General features: G+C 44.9%; 1 protein-coding gene across 1 annotated transcript in view; it reads right to left on the reverse strand.

Moving 5' to 3' along the window:
• The window catches only part of tns1b (tensin 1b), a gene marked incomplete at its 5' end in the record, with an annotated part of 487,320 nt that overhangs the window by 9,950 nt on the left and 452,361 nt on the right, over positions 1-25,009 (reverse strand). The window contains 9 exons of the mRNA XM_080752851.1: positions 2,524-2,619; positions 5,974-6,102; positions 10,525-10,611; positions 15,028-15,415; positions 16,973-17,119; positions 17,548-18,244; positions 18,358-18,565; positions 21,305-21,331; positions 24,536-24,631. Coding sequence (XP_080608977.1) covers positions 2,524-2,619; positions 5,974-6,102; positions 10,525-10,611; positions 15,028-15,415; positions 16,973-17,119; positions 17,548-18,244; positions 18,358-18,565; positions 21,305-21,331; positions 24,536-24,631 — 1,875 coding nt within the window. The remainder of the gene's footprint in view (positions 1-2,523; positions 2,620-5,973; positions 6,103-10,524; positions 10,612-15,027; positions 15,416-16,972; positions 17,120-17,547; positions 18,245-18,357; positions 18,566-21,304; positions 21,332-24,535; positions 24,632-25,009) is intronic.

Here is a 25,009-nt window from a genome sequence, read left to right on the forward strand (position 1 = left end):
TTGAGAGCTTGTAGATCTATACTTTCACTATTTGTGTGGGAGCGAAAAGAGAAAATGTTTGAAAGTGTTCGCCTATAATGACATTATCACGCTGAAAGTGGTTAATACCGGTACATTAATGATAAAAATAATGAAACGCTATCTACGTACTAGTAGACGGCAATTAAATCAGATTAATCTGCAAAAAACTATTCAGGTTTGAGGACAATTGGGCCCGATTCATCAATCTGGTCGTAAATATAGTGTAAACAAAGGGACTAAATCTGGTTTATATTTCTGTCTTAACTTCAAAATCCCTGACAAACAACATTGCTGAATCTGACTCCCGACTTGGGAATTGTCCTAAATGCCGGTAAGATCAAAATATGGGCGTAATTTCTCTGTAAAGTGCTTGATGAATCAGGCCCAATATGCATAAAATAAGGGAATGCAAGGTTAAATGTGAACACTAGGGGGTACCAACTTCCATCCCCTGATGACCCAAATGATGCCCCTGGTAATATAGTTCCTCCTGGTGAGGAAATGACACATTGAGGCTTTAACCTTTGCTTTTATAAAGATGTCCCAGACCATGTGCCAAAAAGATACTTCTGAACATGTTGCTGGCCAGGGGTTCCCAAACCTTTTTGGCTCAGGGCACCCCTATAAATATTTTTCTCACCCAAGGCACCCCTATGTTGCGAGGAAAACATTGAGATAATAGCCATTTTGGTTAGAACTGCCTGAAAATAACTTTTAAGTTTAAAATGATACTAACTCCTGTACTGACAGTCAGACAAGATACGAGATTTCTCAGGGTATAAAAGTCCATATATGGTCATTCCCAGAAAAAACGTTTATATATTCATACATGGAGATTTCTGATGTCATAAATTCCAGGTCGAAAATGAGAATGTTAGGGTACCATGTATGGCCCATATATGGAGATCCATCAAACCAAGGCCCTAACTCACCAAGGCCCTGCTTGGCATTACTAATTAACGTACGTTTTTTTTATGCCCATCTCCATGTATGGGCATAACATAATATTGTATGTATATGGATACATATTATTATTAATAATAAAGGATAAAATGAAATAAAAAGTCCATATATGGTCATTCCCAAGAAAAAGAAAAAAAACTTTTATGCCCATACATGGAGATTTCTGATGTCATAAATCCCAGGCCGAAAATGAGAATAAGGACATACATATGGAGATTCCTATATTGTCAATATTAAGGACATTATTAAGGATATTATGTTATCAATATTAAGGACATATATGGGCGGCGTGTTCCTCCCTCCGCATCATCTGCGCCCACACTCTAGGTGGGATTGGCGATAGGGCCTTTCTGTGTGGAGTTTGCATGTTCTCCCTGTGTCTCCTAGGGTTGATACCCTCACAAAAACATGAACAAACTCCCCCCAGAATGACAACAACTAGAATCGTCAGAGAAACACTGTGGTTGGCCAGATGGCCAAGAATTGGCGCGACCTCACCCTTTGGGGCGAGGTCACATGTCACCCTGAGGTCGCAAGTCACCCTGAGGTGTCTTACTAGTATAGGATTGAGCGTTGAAGTGGTTAAACTGCCATATATTAACTCATCTTGCTGGGGACCCTCTGGATCCCCCTCAAGGACCCCTTGGGGTCCCCAGACGCTACTTTGAGAACCACTGGTTAAAGGGAAGTCATCCTGCCAGTGTTTAGTGATTGTCAAATAACATAAACATGTGATTTCTTTTTTTTTTTTTAGATTGGGTAGATTGTCTAGCCGAGCCTGAGGCTTGAGGCTTAGTACAGTGCACAAACGTCACGCTGCCTTGAGATGAAATTAGAAGGGAGAACAGGAGTTGGATGACTTCAGCCCAAACGCTCTACTGTAATTATAGAAGGATTAGCCTTTATGTATGCATTATGTACTGTATTATGTAATTATAGAAGGATTAGTCTTTATGGAGGCTGCACGATCCAGACAAACAACAGTCTTTGATGGACAGACAGACAGACAGACAGACAGACAGATTCACTTGCTACAAAGCTTGGTGTGTGCGCGTGCGTGGTATTGGTGAAATGGCTAAGCACCAGCGTTGTGCACTGAATATAGATGATGTACAGGCTAGGGATATATGGGACGATGTGAAAATGTCATATCACGATTATTGTGACAATCGCGATTTACGATATTATCGCGATAATCAAAATCCATTATCCTCGGGCGGAACATTTGCCAAAATAATGCAGATCTACAAGCTCACAACGCGTCGCAACACGCGTTCTGAGCTTTTTTTTTATCACGATGAACGATAATATCGCTTATCGTCCCATCCCTAGTACAAGCTCACCGCTCGTCACGGCGTGGCGAGCATATGAGCTGTTTTCTGCTTCAGGGCCAGGGTTAAAGATGGCAAAACTTTTACAAAATTGCATCGATGACATCCTAAAGATCTTTGATGTCCTCACAAGTACAGTAATAGAAGTGCGTGTGTGTGCGTGCGTGCGTGCATGCGTGCGTGTTTTGGCTCAGAAGCCATGACTCACCAAAGTAAGGTTCGTTGGGACAACCCTTCAGCTTCACCCCTTTAGGGCTGCTCTCGATTAGAAAGTGCCTTACCAACTCGTTGGTGACATCACCCGCTGAGAGAGAGAGAGAGAGAGAGAGAGAGAGAGAGAGAGAGAGAGAGAGAGAGAGAGAGAGAGAGAGAGAGAGAGAGAGATAAGTCAGTGAGTACAGGACAATAAACAACTGATTAGCATGCAGACATCACCTCATGTGTTCAGTATTAGGTGGACGAGGTAATTGTTTGTCTCTGGACGGCGAGAGCATACCGTCCAGAGACGAATGCAGGCTTAAAAGGGCAATCTCCAAAACAGCAACCTTAAAAGTCCATGAAGCTTCGAGTGAAATTGATAAACCAAGGATTAGCCCATATTCTAGTGCAGGGGTCTTCAACCTTTTCAGGCCAAGGACCCCTTGGTTGAGAGAGAGAGAGGAAGCAGGGACCCCCAAAACATTTCAGAGATTAATTGTCTGACAGCACTATCATCAGTGTATTTTGGATTTGTGTCAATTCGTGTTTTCAGATATTTAACCTGCACGTCTTGAACTGTACATAATTAATTAACTTGACCTTTCACTCCTTACTTAGTAGGCTCTTTTCCCCCTCCACACCAAACCTCTTTGCCGAAAATAGCCGATCTACAAGCTCACAACGCCTCGCGCTGCGAGGCGTTGTGATCTTGTAGATCTGCTATTTTTACCTAAGTTCTCAGAATATGGACATTGGGTTCAAGTGGTTAATGTAATAATGTAAAGTTTCTATCACACAAAGATTTGGAGGACCCCCTGTAGTAACTCTGAGGACCCCCTAGGGGTCCCGGAACCCCTCCCCTGTTGAAGACCCCTGGCCTAGTGGTTTTCAACTTTTATTCATGTCTATTATTTATTCGGCATTTGATCCCACCCAAAACGCAGAATATTTTGTTATTGTTGGATAGGATTTCTTCCACAATTCCATGCAGTATTGATGTTGGTGCCATAGGACTAACAGGCAAACGTTGATCAAAATAACAATTCTTCTCCATTCTCTAATTGTGTAGACATCTTGTAAATGAATGCATGTGTTTAACAATAACATTTGGTTTCATTTTACACACTCATATGAGTTAAAGGACAACTTTGTTTTTTTACAACAAGGGTTCATATTTTAGATTGTAATTAGAGAAAAGAAAAAGTGAGTGTTAAAATGTTTTCATTTGCTTCGTTCTATTGTTTTATCGCGTTTACCGTGCTAAATTGTGGGGCATGCGCATGCATGGGGGCTAAATATGCTAAATATATGCTAAATATGTATTTTTAGACACAATAAGCCAGCAGTTTCTTTATTGCTGTTTACAGTAACAATTCTAGCCCCCATAAGTCACATCCAACCATGAAAGGTTGTGTTGTATCTTGGGAATTGGCTTATTCTGTGTAAAATTACATATTTAGCCACTTGTACGCATGCCCCCAACCACTGAAATAAGAATCTCTATAACAATAGAAAGAAGTAAATGAAATAATTTTAACACTCATCTTTTATATTATTTAATTACAATCTAAAATATGAACCCTTGTAGTAAAAAACTAAAGTTGTCCTTTAAAGATCTACAGTAAAAGGTTGGTTGACACACTCTCCATCATTTAGCTGGGGACCACCTGGAACCCCCTCAAGGACCACTGGTGGTCCCCGGACCACTGGTTGAAAACCACTGGCCTACACAATGTGTCACTGTCAGGTCAAAACCTAGTATGTTCATAAATATAACCTTTTTTATGCAAAATATATTATCTAGTCCCAAGCTCTTGAGACTAATACTAATACTTTTGAATGGTTCGATATTGTTTAATATTGATAACACCCACAGACACACTTAACCACTTTTCATATAAAAACTTTAAAAAACAAACTAACTACTCTAAGTTAACCCATTCAGGCCTAGCAGCGTTATTAATGTCAACTCTTCCAACAGGTATGTGGCCATTTTAGGCGTTTTGGCCGATGCCATTGGTTTTCTTCTCCAGAGTGACCTGGCAGTAATCAGCCTACAACAGCACCGGACACATGGTATTTTACATCACGTCTCTGTCGGGTGGAAACCTCATAATGTCCAAAACTGTTGCTTTTCAGAATTAAAAAATAAATGTCAAAAGAAGCAGATGGAGCTACTTTTGATGCTTTTGTGTGACGCTAGCTGTAGTGTGATCAAGTCGGGCAGTGGTTTTCAACCAGTGGTCCTTGAGGAGCTTCCAGGTGGTCCCCGCAGCTAAATGATGGAGAGGTTGGTTTCATTTTACATTCTCAAGAGATCAATTATTGTTAAGCATATGCATTACTTAATTTATAAGAATTCTACACAATTAGAGAATGTAGAAGAATTGTTATTTTGCCTGTTGCCTCTCCTCCAACATCAATACGTCGTCAAATGGTGGTCCATGGCTTGCTGCTTAGCAGAAATAGAAATAAAAAACATATAAACAATATATTTTCCTGAACGGAAATGCCAGCTTCCGTTACTGGGATTTCTGGAGGTGTAGTTCCAGACTCTATATAGCATTCTTAGATGGTGGAATAGTTGTCTGGCTACGAGACACTATTTCCGCCCCGACGGCGACGATCAACAGCTACACCTTCCCTCGTAGCCTGTCCTCCGGCTGCTGCTTACAGCGGCTTCTGCATTTCCCTTCGGACGCATGAACAAAGGTCTAAAATACCCCTGCTAATGTTCTGTACAACACAATTGCGTTGGTCGGTAATTGCCAGGGAATGTTTTTTACAAGACAGAATGTTATGCAACAGTCCATTAAAAAGTACACACTAAAAAGAGTGAACCCGGATTTATGGCCATGAACCTTGTGCACTCATAACCATGTGAACTCTCGCCTTCCCTATTCTGGGGCATGTTGTGAACATTCGCGCCAACGTTAAAAAAAAAAAAAAAAAAAAAAACTACAAATTCACAGCAACATATTGTCGTATTGTGACACGTTGTGAGCTTATTAGGCCGTCCGTTTCCGGGGAAGAGAGGGGAAAAAAGAGGAGAGGACTGAATATAGACCCCTGGAGGACACCGCTCAATGATCTATGTTGTCCCTGTCGGGTGTAAACCTCATGTGTCCAAACAAAGCTGTTACTTTTCAGGATTCAAATCCTGAAAAACAGTGTGACAGCTGTAGCATGGCCTCAGTTTACGAACAAACACAAAAAGTTAAAATACAGAGACATGACGTTTCAGCCCGACAGCGACGACAAGGGATTTAAAGACGTAGTAAAATGGCTTTTTTTGGGTTATTTAACTTTGAAGTTTCAGTCTCAAACGCAAGCCTGTCTGTTTCTGAACCAATCAGAAGGGACCAGCCCTTCAGGCGATGGGACGGCTCACGTGTGCCCAAAAAATACATCTGAAAAAATAATAATAATAATAATACTGCACTCTGATCACTCCGCTTACCTTTCTTGGCTGGTTGTGCCGTGGGTGGTGGGGACGCCACCTTCATGGCCAGTCCGTAGGCCCCTCTGAAGGAATGACTATCCCGGATGACGAAGGCCCCGGGCTCCCTCTCTCTCAGCAGGCTGATGGCTGCCAACACACATGTTCAACATTGGTGTCAAAGATGTTTGCTTAAGTCAGCCCTGGCTCCCGGGCCCGGGAGCCGTTGGCCCTGCGGTCATCGAACCGTTGGCCCTGTGGTCATTAGCATGTGGCGCGCGCCCTGACCGCTAGACTATCGGGGGCAGCGCGTCACTTTTGTTTCTTTAAATTCTGGAATGAAACAATGTAACTGGGGTGGCATAGCCGAATGGTTGAATGGTTAGGGAGCCCGTCTGGGGAACCAGAGCCCCTGGTCGTCCCTGGTTCGATTCCAGGTCAGGGTAGCAATGTCGATGTGTGTCCCTGAGCAAGACTCTTAACCCCAAATTGCTCACATGCTCCTTGTGGGCAGCAAATCAGCTGGTTTGGGATGAAAATGCTTAATTTCCCTCGCGGGACGAAATAGGTATATATTATTATTATAACTGAAGGGTTTTCTGCTCCACAAGGTTTTTCAATGTCACTGTGGGAACAAGTGGCAAGGAGAAACCTTGTGCACTGTTGGCATCAGCTGACGATAGTGCTACCAACTAAAAGCAATGTTTACCCCAACTGTGGGTCATCGGGACCCATTTCTTGGGGGTCACAGAACCAACTATGTGGGTTGAGAGTAAAAAATGTTTACGTCGACTGCAGCGTAGATGGGATCTTTCCCTCCATCAACGTCCACATGTGACAGTGCATGCAGTTGTTTCCCTAACGCTCTGCATATGGGAGAGCTTGTTCAAATGCTGTCTGTGCATGTGCGTGCATGCCCACGCGTGTACGCGTATCATGCATGTCATTTTGTGTTAGTGTGCAGTCTGTGCACTTGTATTATACTGCACTTGTGAGCACCAAACGTCCCCACAGGCTTGTCAGAATTTAAATAGCGACATTGTGAGGACCGTTTTCCTGGGGTAATTCTTGTTTTATGGTCAAACAAAAGATTTGGGGAGCGAGGCTTTCAATTGTGAACATTTTTGCTGCCTCTTACTTTGAAGGGATGAATTTTCCTTGCTGCCGCGTCGCTTCATCCATAGGCTTCCGCTCTTATTTTGAAGGGCCGGGCGGGATTTTTTTTTTTTTCACTTTACTTTCTTCAACATTTACCCCATCTAGTCATGTGACAGTGTGTTGACATGAAAGTGTCATGGCGGCCACCACACGATTGCAGATTTAACTCGAAACATGCCAGCCTTGGGATCAAAATGCCTTTTTTCGAGTAATATGGGAAGATCAATGGATTTCTATGGAGGAGCTTCACTTCACGTGCACGCCCAACGTGCGTTGTAAACAAATCACGGACATCACTGATGCAGAATGGACAGCCCAGACGTACAGTAAGTCATAACAGTTTTACTGTATATACAGTAAGAGTGACGAGCTGCCCTGTCAACGGCATCATGGTATTAACCCTTTCATTGACGAGCTGACATGTCAACAGCAGCATAAGTGTTCATTTCAGTGTTACCGGATATAGCCAATGTACAAGTTCACAACGTATCGCAGCGCAACACGTTGTTGTGAGCTTGAAGATTAGCTATTTTGGGGGTTTTAGGGTTAAACAATTGCAAACGATGTGTCCTTCATAGAATGTCGACGTCCTCACACGTATAGTAGTGTGTGTGTGTGTGTGTGTGTGTGTGTGTGTGTGTGTGTGTGTGCGTGCGAGCGAGCGTGTGTGTTGTCATGGCAGTGGAGCATGTGCTTGTGTTTAAGATGAGCTAATCCAATGAGCAATAGCAGAAGGGAACATCCACTGATGACCTCACAGCCAAACACATCAGCAGAGAACGAGAGTACACATGTGTGTCTGTTTGTGGCCACCTACCTGCACGTGTAGGAGTGCACATGCATCCCCAAAACGTGCAGACGTCAGGAAATCTCTGGCTAACATTCAATTAATGCCCTGCTAACCCAAAAAAATGGCTGTGCGCTCATAATGCCTGTTATAACTTTATTTAATGATTACAGAGATTCACTGCACTGACTATGAACCGCCACTAGAGAGCACCATCTACTTTTTCTTCACACTCGTTTGTCAGGCTGGAAAATGGCAAAAAATATGAAAAAAAGACGATTCAAAAGACGATCGGCAGAGAACCCCATAGTTAGAAAGACGATTTGGAGGACGATCCGCAGGGAGTGAGTTAACACAGTGACTTCAAACTCAGCAAGAGTTTGAAGCAAGAGTTTGAAGTAGTAAAGTAGTATTGCCTTCCCGCGCCATAAGTAGGGATGGAGCTCGAAACAAGGGTCCGCTACAAACTCGATAACAAATGTATTGAGTACCCGGTATCAATAAGCTTTGTTATCGAGCATAACGGCCCATGATGTCATGTTTAAACAATCAAGACAAGAGGCGATCAAGAAATTATTACAGTACTATTCATAATATAAGCCATTTAACACTTATTGCACACTAATGAATGATTGATTTAATGATATTTAATGATAAAATGTAAAAAAAAAAAAGTAACAAAAAACTGGCCAATAAAAATCTGTTCTGTTCAGAATTTGTCGTCTCACGTCTTTCCACAAAATATTATTAAACGCTCAATAGTGGGCTTGATAAAAGCCCGGCTCAATAAGCAGGATCGATAAGCTGCTCATTATCAATAAGAATTAACAAGCTCCATCCGGAGCCATGAGGCCCATAGGGCAGGAGCCTATCTGCTGTTTCTCTAGCGTGAGGCATCTTGATGTACAAGTAAGTACACGCCCTGGACATGACGCTAGTATGTTGTGGAGACTTACTTACCACCAATACAACCCTTGATGCTGAGTGCCCAGCAGGGAGGCATTGGGTCCCATTTTGTATAGTCTTTGGTATGAATTATGTTAGCGATCCAATTATTCCTGGACCATTTACCTTCAGATCCATTTTAATGTACTCACTGAAATTAAGTCATTTCTGACCCAAAGGATGGATGTGCTGTTGGTCCCGAAGGTTTAGATGCCAAACATATTAAATTAGCTTCTCAAGTACTTATTTATCCTCTAGTCTAGATGATTTGTTTAATTTTTCATTATCTACCTGGCAGCTTCCATCTGTTTAGACATGTGCTAAGGTTACTCCTCGACAGAACCCATGCACTCCCTGAACCCATGCATTGTCAATCATATAAGGATCGGGTTGAGTGATGAGGACGCTCCTGTTGTGAGCTTGCAGATCTGTTCTTTTCGGTACCTGACAACATCACGTGATGGAGTATAACGTCTCTGTCGGGTGGAAACCTCACACGTTCAAAACTCTTACTTTTCAGGATTCAAATAAAGAAAAAAAAATGCAAAAGTACCAGATCTACAAGCTCAAAACGAGTCGTTTCGCGTTTCAGGCTTGCGGATCTGCTCCTTTTGATGCTTTTGAGTGGGGTACACATTTCCATTCCTAAACCTCCCATTCCTACACACTGCCATTCCCACGGAGGAAGTGACCACCCAAACCAAACCCTAACCCTAACCTCAGTAGGAATGGCAGTGGGTAGGAATGGCAGGTTTAGGAATGGAGAACTGAGGGGGCACGGTGGCGCAGTCAGTAGTGCTGTCGCCTCACAGCTAGAAGGTCCTGGGTTCGATTCCCGCCGGGGGACACTGTGGGTGCTGGGGGCGTGTTCACTCCTCCGCGTCATCAGTGCCCACACCCTAGGTGGGGTTGGCAAAAGGGCCTTTCTGTGTGGAGTTTGCATGTTCTCCCCGTGTCTCCTAGGGTAGATACCCTCACAAAAACATGCAGTAATCCTGGTCTCTATAAAGCCTCCCCCTGGTCAGCCGGGGCACCTGATGGAGGGGAATGGAACTGGTTGGAATAACGTGTTCCTTCCACGCGCTACGTCCAACCGGGGAAGCTCCCCCTGTCAGGTGATAAGAAGTGGCCTGCTCACTCCTCATGCATTGAAGGAAGCATGAGCTCAGTTCGGGGCCCTCCCTAGGTTGGCAGAGGGAGAGTAAAGCCCAGGATCACAGCTTAGGCAATTGGCACCGGGTGAAAAAATGGGTTACAAAAATCGTGGGATAAAAATTTAGAAAAAAAAAGGAATGGAGAACTGCCCCCAGTGAAGCAGTAGTATGATCAAATACAGCGTTCATTTATTTGAAAAAAATACTATTTAAACACTCGCATGACTGAACCTGATTTTGAGATTTTGAGGTGATTTGGGTTTGCTAAGGAAACTCTGAGAAATTTTCCCTTTCATGATTTTTCCTTATCATACAAGCAAAGTCTTGTTTTTTTCCTACAATTTGAGACATTTTGTAAATATGAAATAAAATGTTTTGAGTGTTTCCTGAGCATTCTAATTCCATTTCTAAATCTCAAAAACAGGTCAAAATGACCTGTTAGTCATGCGAGTGTTAAAAAAATATAATTATGTGGACATAGGAGGTTTCCACCTGACAGAGACGATAACTAACTACTCATCTCCTCACCTTGCTCCCGGGAGATGTCTGGCTTGTACCAGAACTTGGACGTGTCTTGGACAAACTTGACATTCAGCCTGGTCTCCGGACTCCCGTCTAAGGAACAGAACAGAGAGAGAGAGAGAGAGGGAGAAGGAATGTCAGTGTCACAGAGAGGTGTCACAGCTCAATCTCTGAGGTCAGGATTACTATGTAATCCACCGCTGTGCCTGGCTTTAAACTGCAGACAAATGTGACAGCCGAGCCGTATCCATGTCGGCTGGGAAGTCTCACGGGAACGTCACTCCGAGTATGGCCCGAGGCTCCCACATACATCTCAACCAGGGGCGTCACAAGGGGGGGTAAAAGTGGGGCTGAGTTACTAGGGCCCAAGGTGGAGGGGGCCTTCATTATTTTATACTTAAGCTATTGAAAAAAAAGAAAAATAGCAGATATACAATCGTAAAAAGTAGCAGCTCTGAGCTTGTAGATCTGCTATTTTTTTTTAAGTTGTGACAATGTGTGCACATCTTTGAATATATGTATTTTTTAAGCGAACATTTGTAAATCAAATTTAGCTTCTTGGGGGGGATCTACAAGCTCAGCGCGTCACAGAGTGCCGCACTGTGAGCTTTTAGATCACATATCTGCTATTTTTCAATAGTTAAAGCACAAAATAATGTTCACCAGTCTAAATGGGTTAAACCCCCTCCCCCCATGAAGAACATTCATGGGGGGCCCACAGTGAATCCTTGTACCCAGGGCCCAGAATTTGGTGTGACACCCCTGATCTCAACTACGTCCAGGCTGTGTCTGACTGGGCTGGTTCCACGATAAAGTCATAGAAAACATACTCTAGGAACGACGACTTGCCAAGGAAACTTGCCAGAAGCCCTTCCAACCCCCCCCCCCCCCCCCCCCCCCCCCAAAAAAAAAAACCCTTACCTCATTTCTTACATTTTTCTATAAATATTATTTTTGGAAGTTAATGTTGATGTTCTGCGTTTCATATCGCGGTCGTGCTTTTGGATGCAGTAAGTAAACCATATCGATATGATTTGATTTATAAGGGGTGGTTGGCCCGCGCCAGGGCAAAATGGATAGAATCTATGAAAAACACTTTGAGAATGTGTTTCCCGAGGCAATAACAAATTCTGGCAACGGGGCGAGAATACAGAATGCCTTGGGTTTACGGTTAAACCTCTCCCCGACAAGGACCCCTGGGCAGGGGCGTCAAACCAAATTCTGGGCCTTGGGTACAAGGATTCACTGCGGGCCCCCCATGAATGTTAACTATTGAAAAATAGCAGATATACAAGCTCACAGCGTGGCACCGAGTGCCGCGCTGCAAGCTTGTATATCTGCTATTTTTGAAAAATCATGAAAATGTGTGCAAGAAAGTTACCTATGTCAAGGACCCCCAAGATGATATGTATTTGGCCACGGACCCCGATCTCAAAATATTTAGTTCCAGGGACCCCCAGAAGCAAAATTTGAGTTAGAAATGTTCGCTTAAAAAATACATATATTCAAAGATTTTCACACATTTTCACAACTTTTCAAAAATAGCAGATCTACAAGCTCGCAGCGCGGCACTCGGTGCCGCGCTGTGAGCTTGTATATCTGCTATTTTTCAATAGATAACGTTATTAGGGCCCCTCCACCTTGGGCCCCAGTAACTCAGTCCCACTTTCCTACCCCTTGTGACGCCCCTGCCCCTGGGCTTGAGCTCTATAGCTGTCTGTCTGGCTGGCTGTGCCTCTCACCACATTAGTGGCTGTGCTACTCAGAAAGGGACTGGAAAGGCTGTGATACCACAGACAGAGACTGGCTGCCAGATCACTATAGGCTGGAAGCCACGACCACTGCTATCCTACCCAGAGAGCCTCTGGAAGCGGCCGTGCGAGAACAAGAACAGCACAGTGAGAGAGAGAGAGAGAGAGAGAGAGAGACAGGGAGACAGAGAGAGAGAGAGAGAGAGAGAGAGAGAGGGGGAGAGGGAGAGAGAGAGGGAGGGAGACACAGACAGAGAGACACACAAACCAGTGGTATAAAGTAACTAAGTACATTAACTCAAAATTGTTACTTTAGTGGAGTATTTCCAATTGTCACTACTCCAACGCATCTATGCTATCACAGGCAAATATCACCTAACTACAATTATTTGAAAACTTTAGGTACTGGTTAGTTTTTAGATTTGTATTACTAAAAATGCATGAACCACTTAAGCTGGCCATACACTAGCCGATAATCGGGCCCGACTGAATCGGGTAGAATTAAACACTACAGGATCATTTTTTCAGATTATTTTAACAGATAATCTAAACGGGCTCAGACTAGCCGTTTTGAACAGTCGGGCGCTCCGCACGCTACAGGATTCTATTCAGATTGAGTCGGGCCTTAACAAAGCAATAATAGCCTACATAATATAAAATACAAAATGTCACGGGGCTGTTCTTCGCCTTGCAACACACACACACGCACACGCACACAACAACACATAAACGTTATCCACACAACACACCATCGCTTCGCGCAATGGAGAAAAAAAACGCTTCAATTGTGTCCCATTTTGATGATCATATGAGTTCACTTTGACACGTTTCATGTCAATCCATGCCTCTGTTCAACTCTCTGACTTTTACCCTCTGTCTCTATCACTTTTGTGTGCTGCGTGCTGTCTGCTTCTCATGGTGCCTGATTTATGATTAGTCGTATGACTGTGTGGCGCACAGAACAAACTGCGTCCCTCCGCGCCACATTGTAGGGTTTGTAGATAAAAGGCAGTGCGCGTAGGCTACTTGCACTCGTGTGCTGTTCCCACTTCAGTCTGTGACTGACTGGTAGTGACTATTTCTGCTGATATAAAACAAACTCGCGACCATTGAGTTTTAATTCCCATCGCAAGCAATCATGATACAACCTGGGAGGATGGATGTGGATCATTATTTGAAATAATAAGCAGTGTATTTATGTGTATTGCTTTTTTGGGGGGGAACTTGTTTTTAGTCCCAAATATACTGTAATGCTTTAAAAAGGACAGGCCTATTAGGCCTATATCCATATCCAGGTTTATCATTGTCAGTTTTGATAAAGTCATTTTATTTTATAATAGTTAAGGTAACGTGCGCGCATATTTTCTAAACCTGCTGTCTGTTAAAATACTTGTGCGTGCGAAACACCTGGCTATGCGGGGCGCGCTGTGCCCGGAGTAGCCAGGAGTTGTTAACCCAGCTGGTAGATCAAACAACGAGTTGATGATGGCCCATTAATTAAGCTACACGCTGTACCTATGGCCAATTGGAATTTGAAAGGAGTAGAGATTACATAACTGCACCGTGCACGGACCATCAGAGAAAGTGACTGACGTGGGGTGAGCTGCTGTTGTAGGCTGCTTCCACCACGGACGGTTCAAGTTCAAGAGGTTCAAGTTCAAGACAGGCAAGTGTCTGCTTTTACTTTAGTGGCCATGGCCTAGGCTTTCAATCCCTGTCTTTTAACAAATTATCGCGGTGTGGGCGGATGGATCAATCAAATATAATCATTAAAAAAAGATCCGAGGGCACGGAGATCCAAATCCAATGTCCCAGAGAGAGAGAGAGAGAGAGAGAGAGAGAGAGAGAAAGAAAGAGAGGACGGTTCTGTCTGGTCCATTTGAAGAACTGTAATCCAGCATTTTGAGGTGGAAACATGGAGAATGCACAGGTTTATCATACATTTGAGAGTGAGAACCATAAGTTTAATGTAACTTGGAGGAGGAGAGCAGAGCTGGAAAGTTATTAGCGAGTCCAGACAGCTGTGGCTCTTGCACTAATTGGTTTGGCCTAGTTTTACGTCTTTGTTGATTGATTGATTGATTTCGTGTGTGTGTGTGTGTGTGTGTGTGTGTGTGTGTGTGTGTGTGTGTGTGTGTGTGTGTGTGCGCGCGCGCGTGCATGCGTGCGTGCGTGTGTGTGTGGAGAGAGAAAAAGAGATAGCTCTGTCACTCAGATATGTATGCTCAGAGACTTGCGTCTATCAGCAGCTGCTGTAGTACCTATTTTCAATCAATCCCCTGCTGCTATTCCAGTCTTCCAGACCAGTACTGATCCAGGAAAATATCAAACATGTTTGAAAAGAGTCGGGCTACCCCCGATCGTCCTCCGAGCCACTCGGCTGGGCTCCGAGTGGATCTGTGAGACCTCACGCTAGACGACGTTCATGCCCGATTGTCGGGCACGTTTCAGTCGGAGGAAGCCCGATTGTCGGGGGGGTAATTAAATAGCCCGATTATCGGCTAGTGTGCGGCCAGCTTTAGGCTCTATATTTATCTATCTACAAGCTCACAACATAACCGTTTCAAATTATTATCGCCGGTTAAGGCCGGGACGCATTTTTATTTAACCATTATTTCATGCTTTAACTATTTAAAAAATAGCAGATGTACTGCCGCGCTGCGAGCTTGTAGATCTGCTATTTTTGAAGAATCGGGAAGTTGTATATCTGCTATTTTACGACAGCAAAAGTTAATATCCCCCCAGCTCTGCTCCTCACCGGGCAAGTTGAACTTGGAGAAGTCGGGCAGGGTGTGGAAGTAGCTGGGCGTGCTGCCTCCACTGGACAGCGGCGACGGCGCCTTGCCGTTCAGCGTGCCGTAGGACAGGCCTCCGTTGGGCCGCTCCCCGCTCGACATGCGTCTCTTCTCGGGGAGCTGCGGCTGGTGGAGACCGGCGGGGGGCGGGGCGGGGCTGCCCTGCCGGAACCCCGCCCCCACCAGCGGCGTGGTGGCGTCCAGGTAGCCCGCGGGCGACACGGGGAACGAGGGCGTGGGCGGGCCCTGGTAGCCCGAGGAGCTGCTCTGCCGCGACAGGTTGCCGTGCCGCTCCGGGTCCGGCGTGGTGTAGCCGCTGTGCAGGGGGTGGCGGTCCAGGCTGGGACTCCTCTGGGACATCTGAACAGTGGGGTGGGGGGAAAAAACGTACTTGCGTGTTTTAGGGCATTCACCAAATATTAGAATATTCGAATATCAAAGTCACTATTGGATGTTGTTCACCAAAGTCGAATATTCGCTTATTTAATTTTTTTGTATTGTTTTCTCTTTAAAAAATATATCGTTTTTAAAGCTTGGCTAGATAGGAAGTCGTTGTAAATGCCCCTGGTGGATGAATTTGTTAATGCTCTATACCAGGGGTTCTCAAACCTTTTTAGGCCGTGACTCCCAAACTAAACATATTTGAACTGGGGACCCCCACCCTGACAAGCACTTGGAATTGTAGGTATTACATTTAATGTGACTCGGTTCCGCAGATAAATATTGTGAAAATAGCAGATCTACATGCTCACAATAGCATGTAGATCGGCTATTTTCACAATGTTCGCCTCTTGCTGACTTAATATTTGACAGTTTGGACAGTCCTGTCGAATATTTGACTATTTGAATACTTTGAGGTTGAATAATTCGAATACTAAAAATCACTATTGGTGAATGCTCTAGCGTGTTTTAATTTACAAGTAAAAAGTATCAATGCTGCGATGTGGAGATACTCTTGTTACAAGTAAAAGTCCGGAGTTCAAAATTCACTCGAGTAAATGTACAAAGGTATTGGTATCAAAATGCAAGTACCAAAAGTAAAAGTACGCATTGTGCAAAATGTCCATTTCCCGTTTTAAAATCTACAGAAACCTTTTGAAAATAGCTGATCTACAAGCTCACAAAGCGTTGCATCGCGACGCATTGTGAGCTTGTAGATCGGCTATTTTCAAATGGCCGAAATGTACAGTATATAGGGCTGAACAGTGGTGGAAAAAGTACTCAGATGCTTTACTTGAGTAAAAGTATCAATACTGCAGTACAGAAATACTCCGTTAGGGTGCCCTCACACCAAAATACCTATGAGAGTGGAATCCACGTTCCGGCAATGCATTTCAATGAGAAGGGAGCGTTTTTTGAAGAAATCCTCTGCTGGCATGAAACCACTTCACTCTCATTGAAATGCATTGGCGGAACGCGGATTCCACTCTCATAGGTATTTTGGTGTGAGGGCACCCTTATAAGTAAAAGTCTGTAATTAAAAATGTACTTGAGTAAAAGTACAAAAGTATTGGGATCAAAATATACTTAAAGTAACAAAAGTAAAATTACAAAATGTTTGAAAATGGCGATCTACGAGCTCACAACGTGTCTCGATGCGTTTGAGCTTGTAGATCTGCTATTTTCAAATAGCCTAGGTAGGCCTAAAATAGGGCTAAAGTGGATTAATGCATTTGTTATAGCCTAATATAATCATTTATATCTGCAGTAAAGTAACTAGTAACTAAAGTTTTCAAATAATTGTAGTGGAGTAAAAGTACAACATTTGCCTCCGAGATGTAGTGAAGTAGAGGCAAAAGTGTCGGAAATTGGGAACACTCCAGTGAAGCACAAATACCTCGAGATTGCACTACTAAGTGCAGTACTTTAGTAAATGTACAAAGTTATTTGACACCAGTGCTACAGTACCTGCGACATGGAGGGGTGGCGGGCCAGGACGGGGCTGCCCTGGTGGGCCAGGGAGGAGGAGGGCTGTCGGCTGAGAACGGGGCTGCCCTGCAGGTTCTGGCCCAGAGACGGCTGCCTGCTGAGGACGGGGCTCCGCTGCAACGACACCTGAGCACGGCCAACACAAGAGCTGCATTAGTGGTGAGTTCAAAGCTCTCGTAACAACTGAGTAAATGGCATGGGGTGTAAAAATGGAACCAAATGGGTGGGTCAATTCCGTTCCGTTTTGTACACTCACAGTTGTGGGGTCCTGCACAGTCTCAGGACATAAACTACAAAGATGACCTGTATGATTTTATGAACCAGGGGAACCAACCCATTCTAAAATTGCAACATTCTTTCTTTTTAAAAACAAGATGGCGAAAGCACTATTCTCTATACTGCATCTTAGGCATAGACTTGGCCTAGGACAATATATTGAAGTCTTCACTCCCTAACCTAACCCTAACCACACCCGGTGCGCATTTCCAAACGCACCCTTTGATACACTTGGACTGACACACCAGCAGAAAACACTCTCCCAGAACAATAAGCACCTGTCCGGTGGAGGCCTGTCTGCTCAGCACAGGGCTGCCCTGCAGGGCTCCCTGCGATGGACAGCGGCCCAGGACGGGGCTGCCTCCTCCCAGGCCTGGGACCGCCGACATGTCGTAGCCGTTGGCCGAACGCTGCTGCAGGACGGGGCTGTGGGCGCTCGCCCCGCCCACAGTCCAGTGCAGCGCCTGGGGGCTCCTGTGGCTGAATGAGGAGGCCCCGGGCTGGGCGGGCTCCGGGAGGGGGCTGCCGCTGGCGGGGCCTCCCAGATAGGAGAGCGTAGGGGGGGTGGTGGCGGTTCCAAGGTAGGAGGAGGAGGCCGGGGAGCTGGAGTCCAGGTAGGAAAGGCTGGGGGCGCTAGGACTAGGAGCCTGGTAGGAAAGGGTGGGGGCACCATCAGCCTGATCAGAGGGGATAGGGGCACTGGGGGCCAAATAGGAAGAGGAGGGGGCACTGGGGGCCTGATAGGAAGAGGAGGGGGCACTGGGGGCCTGATAGGAAGAGGAGGGGGCACTGGGGGCGTGATAGGAAGAGGCGGGGGCGTTGGCAGCCTGGTAGGAAGGGGTGGGGACGTTGGCAGCCTGGTAGGAAGGGGTGGGGACGGGGTAGGCACTCTCGGTGGGCAGCGAGCAGAGGCCTGGATCAGTAGTGGGCTGGGACGGAGTGCTCACGCCGCTCTCTGCCACCATGTGGCCGTCACTGTAGAAGGAGAAAGGCGAACGTGACAGTCTTAGTTGTCGGGACAGAACGCTTTTTAAATGATTATATTTTTATAATAATAATATTTGTACAGTATGTTGTTTCACACTCACTTCAGTGGGCTGTGGATGGGGCTGCTGCTGGACAGAGGTGGGTTCAGGGTGTTGGTGGAGGAGGACAAGGAGGGACTGGGGCTCCTCTCTCCTGGTTGGCTCCCAGGACTCCTCTCTCCTGGTTGGCTCCCAGGTTGCCACGCGGCTGCCGCTTCCCCGCCTGCCGCTGCGGCCGACTGGGCCACCGACTCCACGTAGCTCCTGGGTGCTGCACGACAGAGAGCAAAAGAGAGGCAGACTTCAGAATTCAGCGGTGGAAAGTAACTATTTCATTTTCAGGTCCATATACCTGTATATTGTAAAAGATATATGTGGGCAACTGGCAGCTCACGGGCCACATGTGGGCCTCACCTTGAGTTAAAGCGGCCCGCAGGTTAATCGAAATACTGATATATTGACGTTGGATACAAACATGCAAACATGACCCGCTTTAATGACTTATATTAGTAGCTTAACTCATTCTACAAGCTCACAGATCTACAAGCTCAAAACGTGTTGCTTGTGGATCCGCTACTTTTGTTGCTTTTGTGTGAAGATCGCCTTTATAATGCATTATAAAAACACAAAAAGGTAGAACATGGAGATAAGATAGGTTTCTGCCTGGCAACAAAAAAAGATATATTGCGATAACCACAATGTAAGCTGGTGACTGTTCAAGCTACTGTACGCATGATGATGAGCGGATGAGAGGTAAACCATAGAAGGGTGGTGTGGTCATAAGGTTTTGTTTGAAGACAGAGGACAGTTTGGTGGAGAGAGGATGTCTTAAGGCTTCATGGTTGATGGTCTACACTCTATGGCAGGGGTCTTTAACGTTTTCAGGCCGAGGACCCCTTAGCTGAGAGAGGGATGAAGCAGGGACCCCCAGATTCCATATAGTTTCATCATCATTGACAACACAATCATCAGTGTATCTTTGATTCATGTTTATTTGTGTTATCAGATATGTAACCACTTGAACCGTCAATACCTAATAAACTTGACCTTTCACTATGTCTGCTCTTTTTCCCCTCTGCACCAAAGCTCTTTGCCAAAAATAGCCGATCTACTATTGTAGTTACTTGTAGATCTGCTATTTTTGGCTAAAGTTCTCAGAATATGGACGCTAGGGTTCAAGTGGTTAATATAAAAAAGGAGAGAAAAAACAGTTTCTCACACAAAGATTTGGAGGACCCCCTGTAGTAACTCTGAGGACCCCCTAGGGGTCCCGGAGCCCCTGTTGAAGACCCCTGGTCTAGACTCTATGTCTATGGCATTGGTTCCCAAATGTTTTCATGTCAAGGGCCCACAAATTAATATATGCATTTGGCCCCGGATCGCCATCTGAAAATAGTTTATGTCAGGGAAGGGGCCCTCATAAGAGAAGATCTGTGTTTAAAATGTTCAAAATTCTATCAAAACAAATCTTGCTTGCATCGTGACTTGTAGCTTGTATATGGCCTAAAATGTGTTTGAATGGTTGAACCGATTTTTCATGATATTAACCAATTTAACTAGGGACCACCTGGAACCCCCTCAAGGAAACCCCGGGGGTCCCCGGGCCCCACTAGGAGAACCACTGCTCTATGGCAGTGGTTTTCAACCAGTGGTCCTTGAGGGGGTTCCAGGTGGTCCCCAGCTAAATGATGGAGAGTTGGTAACCAAATGGACCCTTATCAGATCTTTAACTCACGGGTCCATTTTGACTATAGCACTTTATTCCATCCATCCATCCATCCATCCATCCATCCATCCTTTCTTTCTTTCTTTCTTTCTTTCTTTCTTTCTTTCTTTCTTTCTTTCTTTCTTTCTTTCATTACAATTTTAAGCTTTCCCTGACAGATACAGAGATATTTGCAAGTGTGACTCGCCTCAAGGCAACCACATTTGCAATTTCCAACTAACTTTGGTAACCTTTTACAGACTTCTAGGGTAACTTTTCCGCTGCCATTGGAAATGGCAGGGATAGGGAATCAATAGGGAATCAATGGGAGTGGGAATCAGTATAGGGAATCAATGGGAGTGGGAATCAATAGGAATCATTTGGTTGAGCTTCACATTAGCTAGCTTACTGTAGAATATAGTCAGCAACCACACTTTCAAATTGCATCTTTCTAGTTTCATTTTACACTCTCGAGAGTTAAGAGTTACAAGACGTCTACACAATTAGAGAAGAATTGTTATTTTGGTCAACGTTTGCCTGATATCTCTCTCTTATTTGTACCACATCCAGTGGCGTCAGTTCAGCAAAAGCTAGGGTATGGCAAAGATGGGAGTCCTCATGGAAAAGAGGCATTACATTTTGTATAACACAGTTCTATTGTGAAAATAGCAGATCGACATGCTCACAACGCCTCGCGCTGCGAGGCGTTGTGAGCATGTCGATCGGCTATTTTCACAACGTCTGAAAAAAATATTTTTTTCAGTTTTTTACACAGGTTTCTATGGTTTCTTGGGCTGGATATGGCAGCCTGGAACGGTTGTTCAAGTGCAGCTAAACTTAGCATGTTAGTAAATGTGCCACAATTAACAATAATGCATTGCACCTGTGCAGCTGACCTGCAGAACCAGGGAATATAACATTCTGTCAGGCTGGGCTGGAGAATATAATCATAATACCTTGTTAAAGTGACCATTTTGTTAAATTTTGCATTTGTAGTTATTTTACTGTAATTTAACAACATAATAACCAACGCAGATAGACAAAAAGACATTCATGGATTTATATTTAAAAGTAACTTTTATTTCCCCCCCTGGACCCAGGGTATGGCAGCTGCATACCCCTGCCATACCCAATTGACGCCCCTGACAGTGACCACATCAATACAGCATGGGGACAAGCTTTGGCTCTGAGCGGCTACATGTCATCAAATGGTGGTCTGTGGCTCAGATGCAGAACAAATAATGGACCTTGACATGAAAAGGTTTGAGAGCCAGTGCTCTATGGCATTAGAGCTGTACGTCTTACCTTCTTCACCATCACTGCTCTCATCATCTGAGGAGCATCGATGGAGGGAATTCAGAGAAAAGAGCGCAAGTGAGAAGATACAGGTGTTGGATAGGAGAGGAATAGAAGAAGCGACTACATACTGTATATATAAATATACCTCTTATTCTAGTCGTCAGAGCACTAAAAGGTGCTTTTACAAAGTACTTCACGCTCGACACTCCCGTTCGACACATAGCGGCACAGATATTGTACAGGACACCGTTTACACATCATCTGCATCTTTTTGGTACCATTCACACACACGCACGCACGCACGCACGCACGCACGCACGCACGCACGCACGCACGCACGCACGCACGCACGCACGCACGCACGCACGCACACGCACACGCACACGCACACGCACACGCACACGCACACACACACACACACAAGCAGCAGCAGAGGCCGCCGACCTACTCCATTAGGGGTTCAGTGTCTTGCTCAAGGACACTTCGATATGCAGCCAGGAGGAGCTCAGATGCCCCAGTTTACCTCCTGAGCCGCTGTTACCCCAAATGGGCTGCATGGAGGAGGAATATGATGGTTCCCGCTGTTGCTGTGTGTGTGTGTGTGTGTGTGTGTGTGTGTGTGTGTGTGTGTGTGTGTGTGTGTGTGTGCGCGCGCGTGCGTGTGTGTGTGTGTGTGTGTCTAGCTATACTTATGGGGACTAAAAGCATGTTCACACAGTCACCTGCAGGGGACCTCTGACAGTGTGGGGACAAAATAGTAGGTCCCCACAACGGTTATGGTTAGGTTTAGGTTTAGGGTTAGGGGTTAAGTTTAGGGATAGAGGTTAGGGTAAGGCCACAGGACTTGCATAAAAAATGAATGGAAGTCTATGTAATGTCCCCACAAGTGATGTAAATATATATATATATATATATATATATATATATATATATATATATATATATATATATATATATATATAGTGTGTGTGTGTGTGTGTGTGTGTGTGTGTGTGTGTGTGTGTGTGTGTGTGTGCGCGCGTGTGCGTGCTAGAGCAGCCAATGTCCCTTATGGAACGCATGACTCCAGACTCCAGAGTCATCAGAGCCCAGCCTGTTCGCCTCCAGTCATCCCATTAGTTAGAATCAGACCGTGTTCAAAGGAGCCAATATTACTGGACGTCTGAAACACTGTAGGAACGCCTCATAGGCTATTATGCAATCCCACACATTCCATGTAACCATGCCATTCTCTGCTCTATTTGCATCAGAAGAGGGGGCACGGGGTTGTAAAATCAAAGGTGAAGAGGGGGTTTGATACACAGGAGAAGGGGGCGGGGGGATATTTTTAGCAAAGGGGTTGATTGCTGCAAAGGTTTATGTTGCGTTGCGAGAGGCTTCTAGGCTAGGAAGGGTGAACCAAAATCCACACGGGAGACCGAATTCATGTGGATGTTCGAATCAAATGATCAAAAGGAAAAACCCTTGATTCTTCGGTCTGTCGAAGCTAGGGATGGGTATCGTCTGCGATACTTTTAATGGTATCGATCGCATGACGTCGATACTATCGGGTATCGGTTCACGTTAAAACTAACGATACCTCGTTTCGATACTCTGGAACGCACTCCTGGCCGGTCACATCTATAACAGTTGGGCTACTGAGAGTTTAATGACTGCTTTAGTAGGCTACACTCGTTACTGTGGAAAATAGCCGACACTAGCCTATAATGTTTATTATTATGATGATTATCCAACATCTATATTCTCCGCTCCGCCACACTGTGTGATCATCATCATCACCTCTGTTCTACCCCAGCAGCGAGTCACCACTCTTTCCGTGTTGAAGTTAAACTTCAATAAAAAGTATTGAAAATGGTATCGAAAAGGGTATTGTATCTATTCCCAGGTATCGAAAAAGGTATCGTGTCGATTCAAAGGTGAACGATACCCATCCCTAGTCGAAGCTTTGGCGCACACCATCATCACATCAGGGTTCAGTTCACATCGCCACTGACGCTGACGGTGCAGACGATTACGCTATACGACCCCTACCCCAAAGACTCCCCGCCCTTCCCCCTCCCCTCCTTTCCATTATTGTTTCATGTCTCATTGCTCATTATTTATTTGCTCATAATTTACGTATTTCATTAAAAACCCTTAAACCTCTTCATGGTGTGTTTCTTGGTTAGCTAGTGAACCGGTTTAGACCACACCTATACTGGGTCACACGGCCTGTTTTAACCCATTAAGAGCCCCTGAAATTAACGGATTAAAATGTCCACGATGCCTCCCTCAGGCTGCATTCACTCCCGTTGTCTTATTTTGAAGGCCAGAAGTCCACAGCGTAAACACTTCCGGTCTGACGTCATCGCGTCCTGCGCCGGAATCGATCATTGTTTACGTGGTGTCATGGCGGATCGGATCGATGCTTTTCAACATGTGTTTTATAAGCGAGCATCTGCCTCCATCTTCGCTTCTAAAGTGTAGTTTTGAGATAATGGACATTAAAGATGAGATCCCCCGTCTGCCTCAATGTTATGGGATTACTATTTTGTGCTCGTGGATCCGTGATGATGAGAAATCAGCGACGGAGATGTGCTCGGGACCTTCGGCCATTGTATCCGGTAATATAACCGCCGTTACAGTATTACTTTTCACGAGTATACTCGGGATCGGCACCATGTGATACTCGAGTATTTTTCACGAGTATACTCGGGATCGGCGCAAAATGAGTTAAAACAAATACCAGGCTTTCCTCCTTGGTGGAAAGTCTGGTGATGCGAGGTTAAAGGTGATACACCATGCATTTAAAAAGTATTTATGTCATATTGTTTATGTCCCAAAAACGTTTTTCAAAAGGTTTAAAGGCTAAATTACCACTCCTGAATAGAGAGCCTCTCTCATTTTTGAATGGCTCTCAGAGCATTTCAGCTGCAGTACCACCTTTGGCCTGAACTGCGCCACCCCCCCCAAAATCTTTTTTTTTTTAAGATGACGTCACAATCGGCAGATGACGTCACAATCGGCAGCAAATCTGGATAGCCTGTTTTGAGAACCCGTGGGATACTTTTAACCTTCGCCTTCTCAAAACCAGAGAAAGACACAACGGTCAGAAATGGGACTAGAAGGTGCTAGTGGGACCCCAAAAAAAGGTTTTAAAATAGGAAAAGTGACATTTCATGGTGTATCACCTTTAATCATGGCATAGCGTGGTGTGTGGGTCTAATAAAGGGACATGGACGGACGGAGGGGACAAACCTGAGCCAGTTTGGTTGAGGTGGATCTCCGCTGGGTTGTGGGGCTTCAGACCCAGCGCTGACAACGGGGTCTTGGCCAGACCGGGCGGCGAGCGACCTGGAGAACAATAAGAGACAGTTAACGCCACACAGTGTCATGTCTTCATAACGGTCTTGACAGCTACCACCTGTCAGCTCACCAACAAATTGTTACAATGTTTTTTTAATTTCGAAGGCCGCCATAACTCTGAGAGTGTACAAATGGAACCAAATGGACCAGTATTACTTGTACACTCTCAGAGTTACAGATCCTTAATAGGGTCCATTTAGAACCCCCTCAATTCTACAGCTAGCACTGGAAAATGGAAGGACACACGTAGAAACGTAGTCCTGTCCATACTCGAAATGTCATAATATGTTTAATTTCAATTCTAACAAGGCCAATTATAACTTTCAACCAATTTCATTTGAACTTTGTCTTGCAATTCACATTACA

Source organism: Nannobrachium achirus, assembly GCF_963921795.1.
Source record: "Nannobrachium achirus genome assembly, chromosome: 22".
Lineage (NCBI taxonomy): Eukaryota > Metazoa > Chordata > Actinopteri > Myctophiformes > Myctophidae > Nannobrachium > Nannobrachium achirus.